The sequence below is a fragment of the Morchella sextelata genome, assembly GCF_020137385.1.
Source record: "Morchella sextelata strain SCLS chromosome Unknown scls_3, whole genome shotgun sequence".
Classification (NCBI taxonomy): domain Eukaryota; kingdom Fungi; phylum Ascomycota; class Pezizomycetes; order Pezizales; family Morchellaceae; genus Morchella; species Morchella sextelata.
The window spans coordinates 2,866,895-2,883,858 of record NW_025408618.1 but is presented as its reverse complement, the minus strand read 5'-3'; the positions used below and the strand labels follow the sequence as shown (position 1 = coordinate 2,883,858).

General features: G+C 44.0%; 7 protein-coding genes across 7 annotated transcripts; 3 read left to right on the top strand and 4 right to left on the bottom strand.

The window, feature by feature from the left end:
* Positions 1-1,665: 1,665 nt before the first annotated feature.
* On the bottom strand, positions 1,666-2,794 carry H6S33_009581 (uncharacterized protein; the record flags this gene model as incomplete). The annotated part of the gene is made up of 3 exons (XM_044840992.1): positions 1,666-1,769; positions 1,828-1,904; positions 1,974-2,794. The coding sequence occupies 3 exons, from the start codon at positions 2,792-2,794 to the stop codon at positions 1,666-1,668; spliced, it is 1,002 nt and encodes a 333-aa protein (XP_044698396.1).
* Positions 2,795-3,696: 902 nt separating this feature from the next.
* H6S33_009580 (uncharacterized protein) lies at positions 3,697-5,948 on the top strand (the record flags this gene model as incomplete). Its single annotated transcript, XM_044840991.1, has 9 exons — positions 3,697-4,006; positions 4,066-4,145; positions 4,215-4,364; positions 4,595-4,616; positions 4,693-4,745; positions 4,807-4,974; positions 5,034-5,242; positions 5,295-5,722; positions 5,779-5,948. 9 exons carry the CDS (start codon positions 3,697-3,699, stop codon positions 5,946-5,948), a joined length of 1,590 nt encoding a protein of 529 aa, XP_044698395.1.
* Positions 5,949-6,369: 421 nt separating this feature from the next.
* H6S33_009579 (uncharacterized protein) lies at positions 6,370-6,764 on the bottom strand (the record flags this gene model as incomplete). Its single annotated transcript, XM_044840990.1, has 3 exons — positions 6,370-6,513; positions 6,588-6,650; positions 6,732-6,764. The coding sequence occupies 3 exons, from the start codon at positions 6,762-6,764 to the stop codon at positions 6,370-6,372; spliced, it is 240 nt and encodes a 79-aa protein (XP_044698394.1).
* A 516-nt stretch (positions 6,765-7,280) lies between these two features.
* Positions 7,281-8,038, bottom strand: H6S33_009578 (uncharacterized protein; the record flags this gene model as incomplete). Its single annotated transcript, XM_044840989.1, has 5 exons — positions 7,281-7,298; positions 7,362-7,597; positions 7,658-7,681; positions 7,757-7,917; positions 8,004-8,038. The coding sequence occupies 5 exons, from the start codon at positions 8,036-8,038 to the stop codon at positions 7,281-7,283; spliced, it is 474 nt and encodes a 157-aa protein (XP_044698393.1).
* A 3,060-nt stretch (positions 8,039-11,098) lies between these two features.
* Positions 11,099-12,214, top strand: H6S33_009577 (uncharacterized protein; the record flags this gene model as incomplete). Its single annotated transcript, XM_044840988.1, has 4 exons — positions 11,099-11,228; positions 11,295-11,470; positions 11,546-12,067; positions 12,116-12,214. 4 exons carry the CDS (start codon positions 11,099-11,101, stop codon positions 12,212-12,214), a joined length of 927 nt encoding a protein of 308 aa, XP_044698392.1.
* Positions 12,215-12,609: 395 nt separating this feature from the next.
* H6S33_009576 (uncharacterized protein) lies at positions 12,610-13,403 on the bottom strand (the record flags this gene model as incomplete). The annotated part of the gene is made up of 3 exons (XM_044840987.1): positions 12,610-12,773; positions 12,835-12,979; positions 13,068-13,403. 3 exons carry the CDS (start codon positions 13,401-13,403, stop codon positions 12,610-12,612), a joined length of 645 nt encoding a protein of 214 aa, XP_044698391.1.
* Positions 13,404-14,959: 1,556 nt separating this feature from the next.
* On the top strand, positions 14,960-16,261 carry H6S33_009575 (uncharacterized protein; the record flags this gene model as incomplete). Its single annotated transcript, XM_044840985.1, has 4 exons — positions 14,960-15,223; positions 15,292-15,746; positions 15,813-15,950; positions 16,042-16,261. 4 exons carry the CDS (start codon positions 14,960-14,962, stop codon positions 16,259-16,261), a joined length of 1,077 nt encoding a protein of 358 aa, XP_044698390.1.
* Positions 16,262-16,964: the final 703 nt, after the last annotated feature.

Sequence of the window (16,964 nt, the reverse complement as noted above, 5' to 3'; positions counted from 1 at the left end):
ATATACTTAAAACTTTCAACACCTAACCCTAATTCCACATTTCAAGCTTGAAGCATTTCAAATATGAAAATCGCTAGATGTTAATTTATCAATAGATCTGTAACGGCAACTATGTATTTCGGTTAGTGATAAATTGGAATATGAAGAGGAAGTATTGTGCAGTGGGATTAGGGTTTGTAATGGGGATTTCTATTAACTTCTTTTAGTTTCTATTACGCGAAGGTATTAGTCATTATTGAACTAGGGTTGGATATATAAGGGGGCGTTGTTTTGTGCTTTTACTTGTTTTCTTTCTTTCCTTCTTTCTTTACGCAATCTCTGTATTCTACTCCACGAATATCATTATTGTTCTACGGTACGTCATAGGGTTCAGTTGAGTTGTTGGATCAAACAGAGCTGCCCCATAGTCCATAGTCACGAACATCTTCTACTATGTTCTGGTCTCGGTTGTATTCCTTGGCATTATAGTTCCTTGCCCATCGACCCACGTTATAAGATCCCTGAAGGTTCATCCTCCAATGATGGGCGTTCTAGAACTGAGATATACTTTTAAAAAATAAATTTTCCTAATCTAGGCGTAATATCTCATGCAAAAGACTTCAGGTAATCTTATCAGCCAATAGTGATAATAATTGCAATTAAACCGGTGCAGACTTGATGATGGCGATAGTGATGTTAGCATACATGTATATACAATACTGGGCTCGATGTATAGATGGGGTACGTACCATCAAGGCAAGACTAATCTCAAAACACGCAGAATTAGTCCTAATTTGCTGTACCGGAAGGCACTAATTGATATTCTTTGCAATAAATATTTCTCCAAATACCGGCATAAATCGGTATTGGAAAGATTACGGTATAGATAAGAATACCGCACTACTACTATAGTACTACTATAGGGATCCCACCCCCTTCTTTAGTACTGTACTTTTAGTGTCGCAAAAGACAATCTACCCTCGATATATTATCCCTTAAACCGTCACTTTTTTCCCCCGCAAAAACCGGCTTCTAAGCCTATGGATATTTGGAGGGTAACAACGGCCCAAGTAGGTCCAGACTGAGTTTAGAAATGTAGATAATTATACCCACTGGCAAAGTCCGAGGACTGCTATGAAAGGGCCCATAAAGAGCGGCTATAGTGTTGTATCTACTTGTAAAGTAGCAGCCTGAGAAGACACTTAAAAAAAAAAAAGAAAAAACAGCTTAGATCTGCTTTCAATACCCAGGCTAACCCAAAAGCACAGGCTTAGAAGTCAATTTTCGTTAAAAAAATAGTGACGGTTTAAGGGATACCGGATTCTAGATTCCCATCCCCTCGCAACTCTATTTAATTCAAGAGAAAACATAAATTTGAACGAACTCAGAAGCTTAAAGGGGGGCGATGGAGATCATAATTCTCTAGCGGAGGATGTAATACAGCCATTATCCCGGGTGGGTGGGTCCGGTGAAAGGTGTTTAGTACTATGTTATTAACAAAGAACTTACTTTTGAGGCACTATAAAGCACTATTCGAAGTTGAGTGGATCGTCAGGATAATATCAGACAAGATATGATTAGAGGCCTGAGATTATTTATTTTCGTTGGCAGGGACACCACGCACAAGCTGCATTTAGTATTTTTTTTTATATATGCAGCTATCTAGGGATATAATAGGAGAACATCTTAACCGGGGGGGAGAGAGCTAGCATCAACAACATCACCGGCATCTTTAACTTCGAGATCCTCTGAGTGTGTGTGCAGGGGTGAGCGAGGAAGTGCCATGAGACCTGTACAAACGAAAGATTAGAATCCCGAATGGCGAAAGCTGGAGGAAGTAAGGTATACCAGTTCGAGCAGATTCGAGAATACCGAAAGGGGCGATAAGCTTCATGAATGCATCAAGCCTGGAGGGTTTCCCAGCACTGCCAATTTTGGATGTCAGCTTGCGACTTTCTTGTTTCTATTCTAGATAGCTTGGGTTCAAAACTAACAGTTCAACAATACAATTGTTTTCAGATATGTCTGAAATCTTTCCTCCAAACTGGTGAGTCAATTGTGTGATAGCCTGAAGATGCTGATGTTTGTGCCTTAATGCCTGGGAAATTGGAAGCTTCGAAGGATGATAATCACTATCCTTGTTCGAACTTTCAGCCCTTCCAGAGTCTCCACCCTCTGCTGTAATCTCCCGGTGATGTGCAAGTAGTTCTTCGAAATACTCTGGGCCTAAGATAGAGATCTTGGCGAGCAAGAGCTCCCGCTGGACAAGAGGTGCTGCAGTGTAATCAAGCACTGCCCAGACAGGAACAAGATCTTCTAGCTGTCGTCTAGCCTGTTCAACAACACCATCAAGGCCACTAAGAACGATGGTCATGCGGGACAAGTCCGGTACTTCAGTGTTGCAGACCACCAATGAGTCAATATTGAAACCACGTGCCGCAAGGATTCCCGACACTCGAGAGAGAACGCCAGGTTCATTCTGAACAAGACAATTGAGAACATGTCTTTTTGGCGGAGCAGAAGAAGGAAGGGGTGTCTCATAAAGAATTGAGGAAACGGCGGCGGAAGCAGACCAAGCGGGGGGCTCTGAGGTTGGGAGAGGGTTTATACGACGATGAAGAGCTTTGTAGGCCAAAGCGCCCGTTGACGATCCGGAGGAGGATGACGATGACGAGTGACGAATTCTTACTGAGAGGCAGCGAGGGATGACGGCGAGAACATTACTGGTGACAGTGGTTGCAGCATATTTTTCCAATATTGTGGTTGGTAATCTGGCTGTGCGAAGGGCAGCAGCCATTGATGAAATCGAGGCCATTTTTGATGGACAAGTTCGAGAAGGGAGGGTCCTAGGTTTCGGGGGTGCGGATGGTAAGTAAATAGAAAAGCGGCCCTCTTTGTGGGGGAGGCATGCCAAGAAGAAGAAAAATAAGTCTTCTAGGTTAAAAATGGTGTAGAGTACTTGGTCCTGGGACTACATTTCAAACCTTCTTGGGTCGAGCCGAGATCCATGGGCCTGTCTTGTAGGAAACTACATGTACATGGTATTGTACCCATACTCTACAGTAACCACAGTTCAAAGATGTGGTACATACATGTACCTACATGTATGTAGTCTAGAGTAAGGGTTAGGTTTCAATCCCAGTACTGTATAGGGCGATATTTCAGTTACTCTACATGTACCTACATGTAGGTATCGACGTGGATTGAATTTAGGTACAATCTAGACTGCTTGCTTGTTTGCTATGTACATGCTTATTATATGTACACAAGAATACTTACTATACATATACATGTAGTTCTCTTCATCTTTTTCAGTATATACTACATGTAGTACTGTACTTTAATGCCCTGCCCTGACATTTGTTCATACATGTAGTTACTTACTCTACCGCGCTAGTGGTGGTTGACCAATGGTTGAATTTATGTCTTTCGTCCTTTGACATTTCATGCTCTCCTCCTCTTCCGCAACCACCACCACCACCACCACTACAACGCTCACCTCCTCGATTGACGTGCTCCAACCCACGTTTTCTCACGCCTTCTTAGCCCCCCCATCTTTTTTTTTTTCACGAGCTCTACTCATATATTTGATATTCCTTTGCTCTGCCCCCTTCTATCCTATACGTACACAGACCGTTTCCCTGATATCAATCACGAACCGCGTTTTCCACCCAATCCAAAGGCTTAACTTCACCGGACACCCCAGAAATAGTTTCAATGACAGATGATTCCCCAGACCGCAGGAAGAGAAGCAAGTGGGACGAGACTCAGAGATCCAGCTCTAGTAGGGACAGAGTCGGTCACCATGGAGACCACCGGCCAGACGAAAGGGAAAGGTCTGTGAGCGGTCGTGGGGGATCTCGCTGGGACGACAGGCGTTCCCGTTCCCCGGCCTCGAACCCTTACACTTCTCGTCGAGAGGACCGCAGAGATGAGCGTCGGCGAAGTCGCAGTCCTCCCCCCACTCGTGATGCCACAAGCCCAAGCAGCAAATCTCCTGCCAAACCCGACCCTGCAGCTGCTGCTGGTATGCGCAGCAATTTCGAACTCAAATTCAAGCCTATGCTAATATATACATGTATCTAGCTGCCGCCGCCGCTCGTATCAATGCTTCAATTCAAGCCAAGCGAGGCATTCAGCACGTTGATGTCCCTCCAATTAGATCAGTACGAACCGGCCACGCCTTTTTCTTCCCATTCATCTCATCTCCTGAGTTCTAACCGCGTTTAATTTAGCAGCAGAATGCTGGGAAATCGTCTAGCCCTCCTAGCACAACAACTTTCAACAGTGATATGTACATTGCCGATGGAGATTATATCAAAGACATAGAGGTTAATGACTTGCGCAATCGCTATACGCTGACAAAGGGTGCTACTCAGAAAATGGTAAACACTGATCCCCCCCAGGTTGTCCATTAGCTTTCGCTATTTCTGCTCATTTCATCTGTCCTCCCCATCCATCCCCTCAATTTTAATGAAAAGCGGTTACCATGGGGTTTTGCTTATGTATAGCTCAGCTTGGAGGAATCACGCAAAGCTGAAACAAGCATTGTGCATAGCAGTTTTGTGTAAACCCTTTTGTGTCTTGCCGCTGACTGTCATCCGTGCCTGTTTAGATAAAAGAAGAGACTGGCGCGGGTACGCCCCACTACCCCATTGTTGTATATTTACATGTTATTTCAGATTTGCTTGCTTATATTTTTGGATATTCAAGATGTCACCACCCGCGGAGCGTATTATCCGGATAAAACTATGGCCACGCCACAGGCATGTTTATTCTTTCTAAAAAAATCTTCCAGTTCCCTAGCTAATGATAACTGGGACACAGAACCCGCCCTTATATCTTCACATTACTAGCACGACGAAAGAAGGGTTGGAGAAGGCAGTCCTCAAGATTGAAGAATTAATGAAACAGGACCTTCCCAACCTTGTTGACGAGCGCCGATTTAAGAGAAGGGAACCACCAGAACCTGTTGAACGTGATGAGTACGGAAGGGTTAGTTCGGGGATATTTCTGTTTTCTGAGAGATTCTGCTGACGAAACGGGAACGGAAGCGTAAATGGCCCGAGGAAAGAATTCCTGTCGACTTAGAGCCTATTCCTGGATTTAACTTACGTGCAGCTGTCGTTGGCCACGGCGGGCAGTACGTCAAGCATATACAGCAGGAGACACGTTGCCGTGTTCAAATTAAGGGCCGTGGATCTGGCTTTATGGAACACGGCCTTGGCCAGGAGAGTGATGAACCCCTTTATCTTCACGTGACGTAAGAAAGTTCTATACAATGATATATTGATAACCTACTAATCGTGTATTAGTGGCCCTGACGCCCGCGAGGTCCAGAACGCCAAGGGTCTTTGCGAAGACCTTTTAACAGCTGTAAAACAACAGTATGAAGAGCACAAGAGCCAACCACAGCCAGCTCGTTTCCCCGGCTATGGCGGAAACAACTCACATGTTTATGTGCCCTCTATGCCAAACAACCAGGGGCAAAGTCAAAACCACAGTCAAAACCAAGGTCACGGCCACGGCCACGGGCACGGCCATGGGCATGGGCATGGGCATGGGCAGAGTCATGGTCAGTCAGCATCGCCACCTCCAGCTCAGCAGTCTGCACAACCAGTAGCCCAAGGAGTGCCAGGTGCTGCAGCAGTAGCTCCAGGAGCTAATCCCTATGCTGCTTACTATGGAGGCGGGGCCGATCCTTACGCAGCGTTTGGGGGATATCCGGCGTATATGCAATACTGTGAGTATTACTAACCCCGATGTTCTATACAATCACTAATGTGCTTGACACCCAAGACCAAGCGTATTATGGTCAGCAGCAGCAGCAAGCCCCAGGAGCCTCCCCATATCAGACAATGACCTCTGTAAGCTCGCCGCCACCACCGCCACCACCATCTAGCAACCCACCACCGCCACCACCACCGCCGCCACCTTCTTACAATGCTGTTAGGCCCCCTGGGGTCTGAGTTCTAGTTTTGTCTACTCTCTGCCTTCTGTAAGGGGCTATTTTCGATAAAGTATTTCTCGCGCTCCTCCCAACATACCTCTTTCTTTCTTTCATCGAATCCCAGATCTCTTCGTTACAATGTCTTCTGTATACCTGATTGAAAAAAATTGCGAGAGCGAATTGTTCTATTGGTTATAGCGTGTTCTTGTTCTCATCCATCAAGTTCTTTTGATACAATATCTGGTGTTAAGGGTTTGATAGTACCTCTTAAATAGGAATGGATCTGGGTATTAAATTCATTGCGGATGCATACTAATTATTCTGATGGGCACGGTACTAGTGATCATAAATCCAAGAAAAGGGCAAAATGGAATCGAATTGATATTACTCCTATAGCCTCGTGTGATTTTTATAGCAAGAACAGTGTTAAAATGGGTAAACTATGAAGAGGAAGATGACGGGTTCTGGTTTAACAAGGCATGTTCAATCGCTTTGGTTCGAGGTACAGCTTCCATGCCTGTTGCGACCGCTTCTGATCTCTGGCGTAGTTTGTTGGAGGCTAGCAGAAGAGTCTCTAACATTTTCTTTTCATTAACCACTTAGCGTTATTATGCTATTCTACGCTATAAAGTTTGGGGAGGTGTGTAGCATAACAAACCTTTGTGTTTGAGCTTGCTAGGTGTTCTGCACTAGATGTACTTGTTGCCGCTTTGACAATTCTCTGGAATGCGATAATACAAGTTGATTTTGTTAGCCTTAGAGGATCGAATAATAGAGATGCTGGACAGATAGTTATCCTTACATCATCACCTAGCTGAATGTTGACTTGCGACATGAGAAATTTCTTTTTTCCTGTGATTGTTTGGGTGGCAATGGAGGTCAGGGTCTGCAATCTAAGGGTAGGGTAACCACCTCTTGATGTTAAGCATGCCGCATAGATGTCCAGGAGATTTTGAGGGTGAACCTAACAGGAAGAAAGGAGATCAAGAAAATGTATTCGATGTAATTATGATACAGCTCAGTGATGAGTGTTTGGAAGGAAAAAAAAATACAAAGCTGAACTGTTAACGCCCAAAATTCACCGACAGGCCCTACCATAGAAGACAATTGTGACCACATGTATATTCCTCCTGCCAGCGCCATAAGAAAGAAATAAAAGACATGAAGCAGAAGCAGAGAAACCGGAACGAATTATCCGTCTTCCAAAACATACTCATAATACTCGCACGGCGGTAGGATAAAAGCTTCTTGCAAAAAATGACCGCCATATGGATAGCTATCCCCCACCTGTGTATTTGGCAAGCTCATACTAAAATCTGCTCCACGGAGACAAGTATGAGATTCGGCATACCTATGGTGCAGGGTTTTCCTGAAATCTAGAGTTAGAAGAGAAAAATTATTGGATTCTAGTCTGATTGGTTCGTGAACATACCCTAACAATATACTTGATTTTCTTATCGTAAGCAGCTCTATCTTTCCTAAAGAGGTTATAGGCATCTGCCTGAGCTGGGGATTCGGGATTTGGATCATCAAGAAGGTCTTGAATACCGAGGAGAATTTGTTTGATGGTGATGGCAGGCTTCCAGCCTTCTTCCTCGTTGAGTATGCTCAGACACACAGTGCCTGAGGGATAGACATTTGGGTGAAAAAGTGGAGGAACGAATTTGCCTATATCAAATGAAAAAGTTAGCAAGAGAGTCTAAATCATGGGATAGAGTGAGTGCATACACTTTGGTGGCTTGGTAGGATATTCTATTGCCCGAGCAATTAGTTGTTATGGCTTTCTATCACGAGTTTCTCTTCACTACTCGATGAGCTGAACTGTACCTTCTGGGAATATCATGTCAAGCTTGAAAAGCCCTCCTTCCCATATAGTCTTCTCCTTTCCAGGGACACCACAGCTCCACCTCATGAGGTCGAGTCCGCCGTTTGGACTTTTCGCAGGCTTGGCGAAGAACCCGAACGGATGGTCCTTACGCCATTGCTTCCTAGGGGTTAGGAAACATCATGTTAATACCAGGCAGAGCTAAAAAAAGTTTGAAGGAATCAAGATGCAGACAGTAAGATTATATACCTTTCTTCTTGTAGCCGATTGACACAAAGCGACATGATGGGATTGCTGAGAATGCAGGTAAAAAGCGATGCAGCAGTATTCGACGAAAACCAAGGGTTGTAATCAATACCCTACAGAGTAATCTGAGTGTTTGTAAGGGCAATGATGGTAGCAGTAGTGGTGCTAGGGGATGCAGCTGTTGGTGTCGGAGTAGGTGCTCACTTACTCACTCTTTCTCTCTCATGTTCTGGACCTCAAGGGTGAGAGTTCCTGCTACAACTGACCTAACGCAGATCTTCAAAGTTAAAATACATAAAATAGCACTCTCATCTTTTTATAATGATACTAAACAGTATTCATGATCTCATAGAAATTTCCGTGCTCTTATTGAAAATATTCATACATAGCATGTTTGTGACAATTGTAAACAGTCTTTCAGTAGAGCGTATTTGCCAACCGTCAATTTCAACTATGGACACTTCAAACTTGACAGTTCCCCGCAGTGGCCAAAATCGATCTGGTTAACGGTATGACAGAATAAACCCCGAAAACCAGACAACCCATCACGCTACCTGTGAAGTACGCTGTTGGAACTGAAAATTCATACCCGTGATACTAGCTTCGGTAGTAACAAAACTGGGTACTTGTGATCCTCCTGGTATATCTCACAGCATGCCGCCCCACCGAAATTCAAAATTAACAGCCCCGGTTGCCATTTCGGAGCCCCACAATTTGTAAATTCTTGAAATTGACGGTTGGCAAATACGCTCTAGTCGACGGCAAATACAAATACATGTATGTACATTTTGTAACATGAGTTACTTCTCTATGCTTGAGACTACACGCTATAAGGATACGGTCGGGACCAAGAATATCTATCCTTATAGCGAATTAATAGCGAATTATCCTTATAGAAAGTGGGGAATGCTAGCAAAACGGCGGTTGCAGAACGGCCGCTGGTAACTTTATAGCGAGTATATCCTTATATCAAATATCCTTATAGCGAGAGTCTACTGTACTCTATGTAGGTACATGAATGATGAGGCGGCCGCGGTGCGATGGTGTTAGACTGTACCTATTATCTCTCATGCACCAAATCTTCGCTAAATTGGTTCTCTAAATTATTTATTTGGTTATTATTATCCTATCGGTTTTAGTAAATCCCAAATTAAATCTTTACTGAAAAATATAAGGGGGTCATTATCCACTTTTATATAAAGAAAGGCTTCACTACATGTACCGGGCGTTGAGGGTAAATACGAAGAATCTGATAAGAGAATCTTGCTGTGAAATAGGTGTGTTTATCTTATCAGATTCTCGGTATTTATGGTTGACCCCCGGTACTCTACAGTAGACTCTCGCTATCCCTTAAACCGTCAGGCCGAATTGCAACGAGACACTTAAACCCTTTATGGTAGTCGTGATATAAGTATCGCTTGATCTTGAAATTCTGTTGCAACCTGTCACGCATGATGAAGACTACAACCTTAAGTCTCTAGGCGTTGATCCTATCATGTTTCCGAAAAGGGTTTAAGTGCCTCTGATTGTAATTCTGCCTGATGGTTTAAGGGATGAGGATACGGTCGGGACTAAAAATATGTATCCTTAAGCTTATAGCTATTAATTCGCGAATTATCCTTATAGAAAGTGGGGAATGCTAGCAAAACGGTGGTTGCGGACTGGGCACTGGTACCCTAGGGAGAGTCTACTGTAGTACAGTATTGTATGTATAGCAGCATGTATATTGATTTACAGAGCACCTAACAGGAATTAAATGTTTCACTAAGTTAGTGAAGACTTTAATATGCGCCAAATCACGCACTGACCATATAAGCAAACCATTTTTATTGGCCGGTTAACAAAGCTACAGTACATAAATATTAAGTTCCAGAGCTTCCAATAGACATGTATGTATGTAAGTCCATGAGTTTCGTGGTCCGGACTACCTACTCCAACTTTAGTCGTCCGGACCAGTGGGCCCTGTTTTAATATCGCAGAACCTTTTGTAAAATTATGAACGGGCGTACTATTTTTCGTGAGTACAGGATAAAGTGAAATAAAATCAAGGAAGGAACATTGCACTGGAATTATTCGTGGGCTCTTTTCAAAGTCCGGACTACTCCAGTCTCCGAGGTCCATTTGTTTCGTGGGTTGGCCAGGCCGCCCAATTTTTGGAGTCCTACAGTCGTTCACTGGGTGAGGACGAACACTGGGTGTAAAGTAGACGAACAAATAGGAAACGATGGGAAAGATCGCTTTGGCAGCTTGCCATATTGAGAACCCTTGTTCGTCTTCACCCAGTGTTCGTCCTCACCCCGTGAACGACTCATGTACCAGTGCTTCACCTCGTACCTGTATGTTATTACTCAGGCCAAAGGTACCTTTCAACCCAAGAACGATCTACTAGCGATGCTGATAATTCTATTGGTCATGCGACTCGTTACTCTGGGGAAGCTTCACATGACCTATCCCTTGGACGAATGGGACATTGCAAAATCTCTCTCATACATTAGCATGTTCTATCAGGAAGTGATTGACTGGACTTAAGGCAGCATCCTGCGAAATATGGCATACCAGCGTAATATAAAGACTGGCTAACGCAGCAAGCTGTTTACCAGGACGTTTTCTCACCAAAATATAGAGATCACATGATATATATGCATGAGAGAGATTTTGCAGTGTCTCATTCGTCCAGGGGATAGCGTTATCGGAATCGTATGTATGTACCTACAGGCCATGGAGATTAGTACAGTCGCAACTCGATATGCCGGAACTCAATACACCGGATCCCTTGCTGTCCCGTACGAGATCCTCTGAGAATATTATTTTTCCTACTGCAAAATCAATCTGCTATCCCGGATTTTTTGCTATCCCGTACGAAATCCTTAGAATCTTGGCAATCCGGCATATCGAGTTGCGACTGTAACCAGAAACTTGCATGTGACAGATGGGCCAAGGTTTTGTACCAGATCCCTACTCTCGCGAGCCAACAATCGGCGTCACGTGAGTTAGTTGGAACTCGGCCTCGTGGGTACATGTACATGTAGTTTCAAGGCCCCACCACATCGTTACTCCTCATCCACAACGTGTTTTCCCTCGAATCCCTAATAATCATCATGGAGCCTCAAAAGTCAGCCGGAGCGTCTTCTGAGAAGCTGGAACGAAGTATTGAAAAAAAGCCTGAAATAGTCCCTCCGACTCCTACCGTGGAGGAAGAAGATTCTGATGATGACGATGAATTGGATGGTGAGATTCTCCCCCACAAGCGGGTACAGGGACGGTTCGACTTATCTCATGTGCCTTACTATATAGATTTTCTCGACGATTTTGAAACCCCTTCTATCCCAGCGATCCAGACGAGAGCGGTTAAAGCTGAAGGCCAAGGCGTACCCCAGACTGATAGTGAACAATCATCATCCCTTGACGATGATTTTGCTCGCCAGTTACAGCTCGGAATGCAAGACTTGCTGGGCGAAATACAGGATTCAGTATGTAGACTTTATGTGTTTGAATATCAAATTCCGAAAGCACCTGTATTTTTTAGGTTAACATGGTGTTCTCAGAAAGAGCTACAAGACCAATTTGAACACCTTGTAAAAGAGCTTAGCGACGCCGCTACGGGGGGTAAAGCTACAACTTCATCATCTTCCGCTCCAAAGCCATTAAAAGCACCTGCAAACTTTCAAGATCGCATTAAACAGACAATGGAGAGAATGAAATCTTCGGAAGCTGAAGTTGATGCTGCAGTAGCCGATTCTGAAGGAGACGATTTCCTCGCAGAGATGTTAAAACAGATGCAAGGTGCCGGTGGGGATGGGGAAAGCGATGAGGACTTTTCAAAAATGTTGTTGACTATGATGGAGCAGTTGACCAGCAAGGAGATTCTCTATGAACCTATGCGAGAGTTGGCCGACAAGTACCCAGAGTGGCTACGAAAGAATGAAGGGAAGGAGCCGAGTGAAGATATCGAGCGATACAGAGATCAGTATCTAGTTGTTAAGGAGATTGTTGCCAAATTTGAGGAACCGGCATATCGTGATGAAAATGATAAAGATAGAGACTATATTATCGACCGGATGCAGAAGGTTTGTGCTCTCGCCTCCTTTACTTTCTATCTAATGATTTGGCTATAGATGCAAGCTGCGGGAGCGCCACCCACGGAGCTGATGGGGGAAATGGGTCAAGGTCTTGATCTTCCCTCAGATATGGATTCGAATTGCACTATTTCATGAAGATGGTTATAGGGCACAACAAACAAAATCAAGACAGTTGGTTTGTAAATTATAAGTCGTACGTATATCAAGAAACCAGTGCGCGATACTATGAGCTTCAATGTTTGTATTTTGGGAAAAAAGCGCAAGAAACAAACTTATTTGGGATACTGTTGTGTTGTGCAGGTTTCGAAACCTCGCATCTCACAAAAGCCTACAGGTTCTACTCGGTGATTACAACAACCCGATGGATGCAGATATAGACGAGAAAGAAGCAAAGGGAACCGCGGGACCATTTATCCATACGCCTCAAGTAAAGAGAAAAAAAGAAAGAAAAATACAAATACTCTAAAATATCAAGTAAACCCAATGTACAGTTAATATCAGGATGCCGAACCCACTCCTATAATTAGAGTTCAAGTAACAGAGGATGACAATGTTACGTTAACTCGATCCTGCACTTTAATGGAATCGTCAACAACGGCATGGTCAAAGTCTAGATCCAACTGAGAAAGCATATCCTCGAGTTCTTCGCCCTCACGCTCAATGAGCTGGTCGAAATCATCATCCTCATCGATACCTGTAGTTTCAAGTTAATACGAAGATATAAGACCCAAACTTGTTATCATAGTGGTTTATACCGGAAGCGTGATATGGGAGATCATAATCTTGTGTCTCCTCAACTTCAAACTCCTCCTCCTCGTATATTGTTGATATCGTTGCAGCAGCTCTAGCTTGTGTCGCTTCCCACCTCTTCTGTTCAGACACAAATATCAATCGCATCATCTATGCCAAGACATATTAGAGAAGGGTTCAGAAAATTGCCCGTGTATAACCAAAATATGATAGGACAGAGGAGATTATTAGAGGTTACCTCATCTTCTCCGCCCCTTGATTTCATGATCTTATCCTCGCGCCCTCTTCTGACTTTCTTCAGAAACAAATCACGCCGCGTCTCACGTCCTTTCTCGCGGGAGACGAATATAGGTACCGGCTTAAAGAGCCGTTTTGGTGCGAGAAAATCCGGGGATGAGGGCGGCGATGGGAGCATCTTGGGATTAAACATCCCACTGATAGTATTTTGGGGGCGTGTGGATAAGGGTGAAGATCGAGAGGGGGTAAATAGGAGTGGTGTGGCGGGGCTTTTACAAGGTGTGGTTGGCGTAAGAATTATGTTTGATCCGTGAGTGAAATCCACGGTAGCGGCCATTTTTTTAGGGGATTGGGTGTCTTTGATGTAGTAACGGTGGAGATGGTAGCGGTATCAGTTTTAATTGTAGAGTACATGTACTTCTAGGTGAATACAAATAGTGTAACAGGTCAAGGAAGGGAATGAAGGGACGCGTTAAGGAACGCGAACAACTACTAGTCGCGTGTAATGGTTATTACTAAGCGAAGGTGCAACACTGCGCTGCGCTATTGTACTGCCCTGAAGCCCACGGTTCATAGGTACAGTCGACTCTCCCTATAAGGGTACGGAAATACCGCGAGGGCGTACCCTTATAGAGAAGTTACCCTTATAGATATTTCAGGGTTAGGTTTGGCAGAGTAGAAAGTTCACTTTTGGGGGTGAAGGGTTCGCGCAACACTGAACTTGGTAGAATGGGAAGTTCGTAGAACTTGACCTTTGCCGGCTAAACCATCATTCTTTGGTGATGGAACTTTTAGTTTTTAGTGGTGCAACTTTCAATGTTGTTAGCAGAACATTTTTCACTTTTTGAGGGCGAATGGTCTCAACTTCCACTGAAAAGTCACTCTCTCTATAAGGGTAACATACCAAAAAATGAGAAAACATACTAAGGGTATTCTTATAGCGAAAATATAAGCATTTACCCTTAACACTACATACTAAAAAAAGTAGCCTGCGGACCGGGCTCCTTATAGGGCGAGTATTCTTATAGAGGGTACCCTTATAGGGAGAGTTGACTGTACTCCAACTCTACAAGGTCGCACTTGTAGCCTAGTTTAACTTCAGTTTCGCCGTAACTCCTGCAAAGTACATATAGATTAACGCTTAATTTCGAAAGGCAATCGATGAAATTAAAAAAGTCAAGACAGCAGAATTCTTTATTTGATACAGGGAAATATATATATTATATGCTTTGTTAGGTCATATTCTTCATATGAAGTTGAACGGATACTTACTGCTTGACTGTCAAGTCTCTACATTCTACCTTGAGCTGCTCAGCACGATGATGACTCAAGGATAACTAAGCAAATGCTGAGCGACTATGCTCGCTTAACCCTGAAGTAGACAAACGAAGGGATCTGGTTATCATCTTAAGCCGTCAGGCCGAATTGTAATTAGAGTCACCTAACGCGATATGGAAATCGTGATATGAACAACCCGCTGTGTTAAGTAGGATAGAATAATCTATCATATTTTATGTAATCATTTCTGAGGTAAAATTTACCCCAAGAGCTTTCACTACTTGAAGCGTTACTTTCATAACAATTACCAAATCGCGTTAGGTGCCTCTAATTGCAATTCTGCCTGACGCTTTAAGGGAAGGTACCTACACCATTTTCCGCTTACTCACGTGCCACTACGGTACAGCACAGCATAAAAGAATCGCAAAACGCGGTAAAGGTCTCCAGCACGTCTGTGTAACTCAACGCTACCTCCAATTTCACTACTTTTATTTACGCTATATGCTCTCTACGATCTTCATGAACCCCTTCCATTCTCTCTGATAAATATCATCGTCAGTCCTCGTCAGTCCCCGCCCCAGTGAAATCCTGCTCGTTCTCTCTACTCGTCATAAAATGTCGCTTTTCGGAGCTGCCACGACCACGACTCCTGCCACTACCGCCAACAATACCCAGGGCGATTTGAGCAAAGATGTAGAGCTCACTTCACCTCCAGAAGACAGCATCTCGGATCTCTCGTTCTCCCCCCAGTCCGAGCATCTTGCTGTGGCTTCCTGGGACAATAAGGTTCGCATATACGAGATATCAGAAACAGGTCAATCGATGGGAAAGGCTCTATACGAACATCAAGGCCCCGTTTTGTCAGTTCACTGGTCGAAGGTTGGCTAGCCTGCCTGGTTTGAACTCCGGCGCGCCTCGGCATCATCAATACTAACACCTTTCTTCAGGATGGGACAAAAGTGGTCTCCGGCGGCGCTGACAAGGCTGCTCGCATGTACGACCTTACGACCGGCTCGTCTCAACAAGTTGCTGCTCATGATGAGCCTGTTCGCTGTGTTCGAATGTTTCAGGCCCCGAACGCGGGTGAGATGCTCGTCACCGGATCTTGGGACAAGACCCTTAAATATTGGGATCTCCGCCAGCAACAACCTGCTGCAACTGTGCAAATGCAAGAACGTGTATATACCCTCGATGTCTGCCAAGGCTTGCTAGTTACAGGCACTGCAGATCGACATATCAATGTCATAAATTTAGCCAGTCCCACCACAATTTTCAAAACCATTCAAAGCCCCCTCAAATGGCAGACGAGGGTTGTAAGTTGCTTCCCTGATGCTACCGGGTTCGCGGTTGGAAGTATTGAAGGAAGATGTGCAATCCAATACGTTGAAGACAAAAATGCCAAGTAAGTATATCACAGTCATTATGTTCCTGATTGAATAATAGACTGATTTTTGCTTGTTGCAACTAGTATGAACTTTTCGTTCAAATGCCATCGAGAAACTCCGTCTTCAGGAATTGCCAATGTCTACAGTGTCAATGACATATCGTTTCATCCCACTTTCGGAACGTTTTCTACTGCTGGGTCAGATGGAACTTTCCACTTCTGGTACGTATTTTTGATGATTCTTTTTTACTGTCGCTGCTCTAGATGTCGATCCTGCCGGACACGCCAAATCTCACCTAACGATTATGTACAGGGATAAGGATGCCAAACATCGTCTTAAAGGGTTCCCATCTGTCAATGGGAGCATTCCAGCGACTGGCTTTAACAGAAACGGTAACATATTCGCATACGCTATCAGCTATGACTGGAGTAAGGGACATCAGTCCAATACTCCGCAGTATCCTACCAAGGTCATGTTACATCCCATTAAGGAAGATGAGGCAAAGCCAAGACCAGTCGCAAAGAAACGGTAGTTTGTCCTTTGTCCCGAATTTAACGGACGGACACTGGAGGTAGAAAAAGGTCCTCGTAAAAATCTGCAAAGGCATCATTGCCAGTGTTTCTGGCCGTTGTAGAGAGTTCTTTTCTTTCTTTCAATATTGGCTATTGCGGCACTGCAAATGATCTAGGCAAATTCATTGACTGCCCTAAAATGATGGAAGTTAATAGCAGAATGGAGACGTAATTCTTATATCTACATACAGTTTTCAATTAGTTCAATCTCTCTTTGCCCATATCACGTGATCTTACTTGGATCTTATTCGGTATTCGACAATAAGGGGGATTAGTGATCATGAATTCGAGGCTAATATACTCAATTCCAGGAGGATTATCATGCGCTGGCGGATTCGTTTGTAGAAACACCCCCACAGAAGAGGGGAAGTATCATTGGTGAGGTAAAATATCAAGGATTTATGACATCTGGCACAACTAGATTAATTACAATAACCGTAAAGAGCTTGACATGCAGAAAGAAGAACCCCTGTTATGTACCCCATCTTCTTGTCGCGGTTCCGGGATATCGATCTGAGCCCACATGATTGCATCTAAATGTACCTACAGGCTACAGCAGATCCTGTAGGAACCAATGGCTGTCCACCAAGTTAAACTCGAGCGGCTATGCAATATGTGGTGAGTGCGGTCGATGATTTTGCTTGGTTTCATTATATTCAGCAA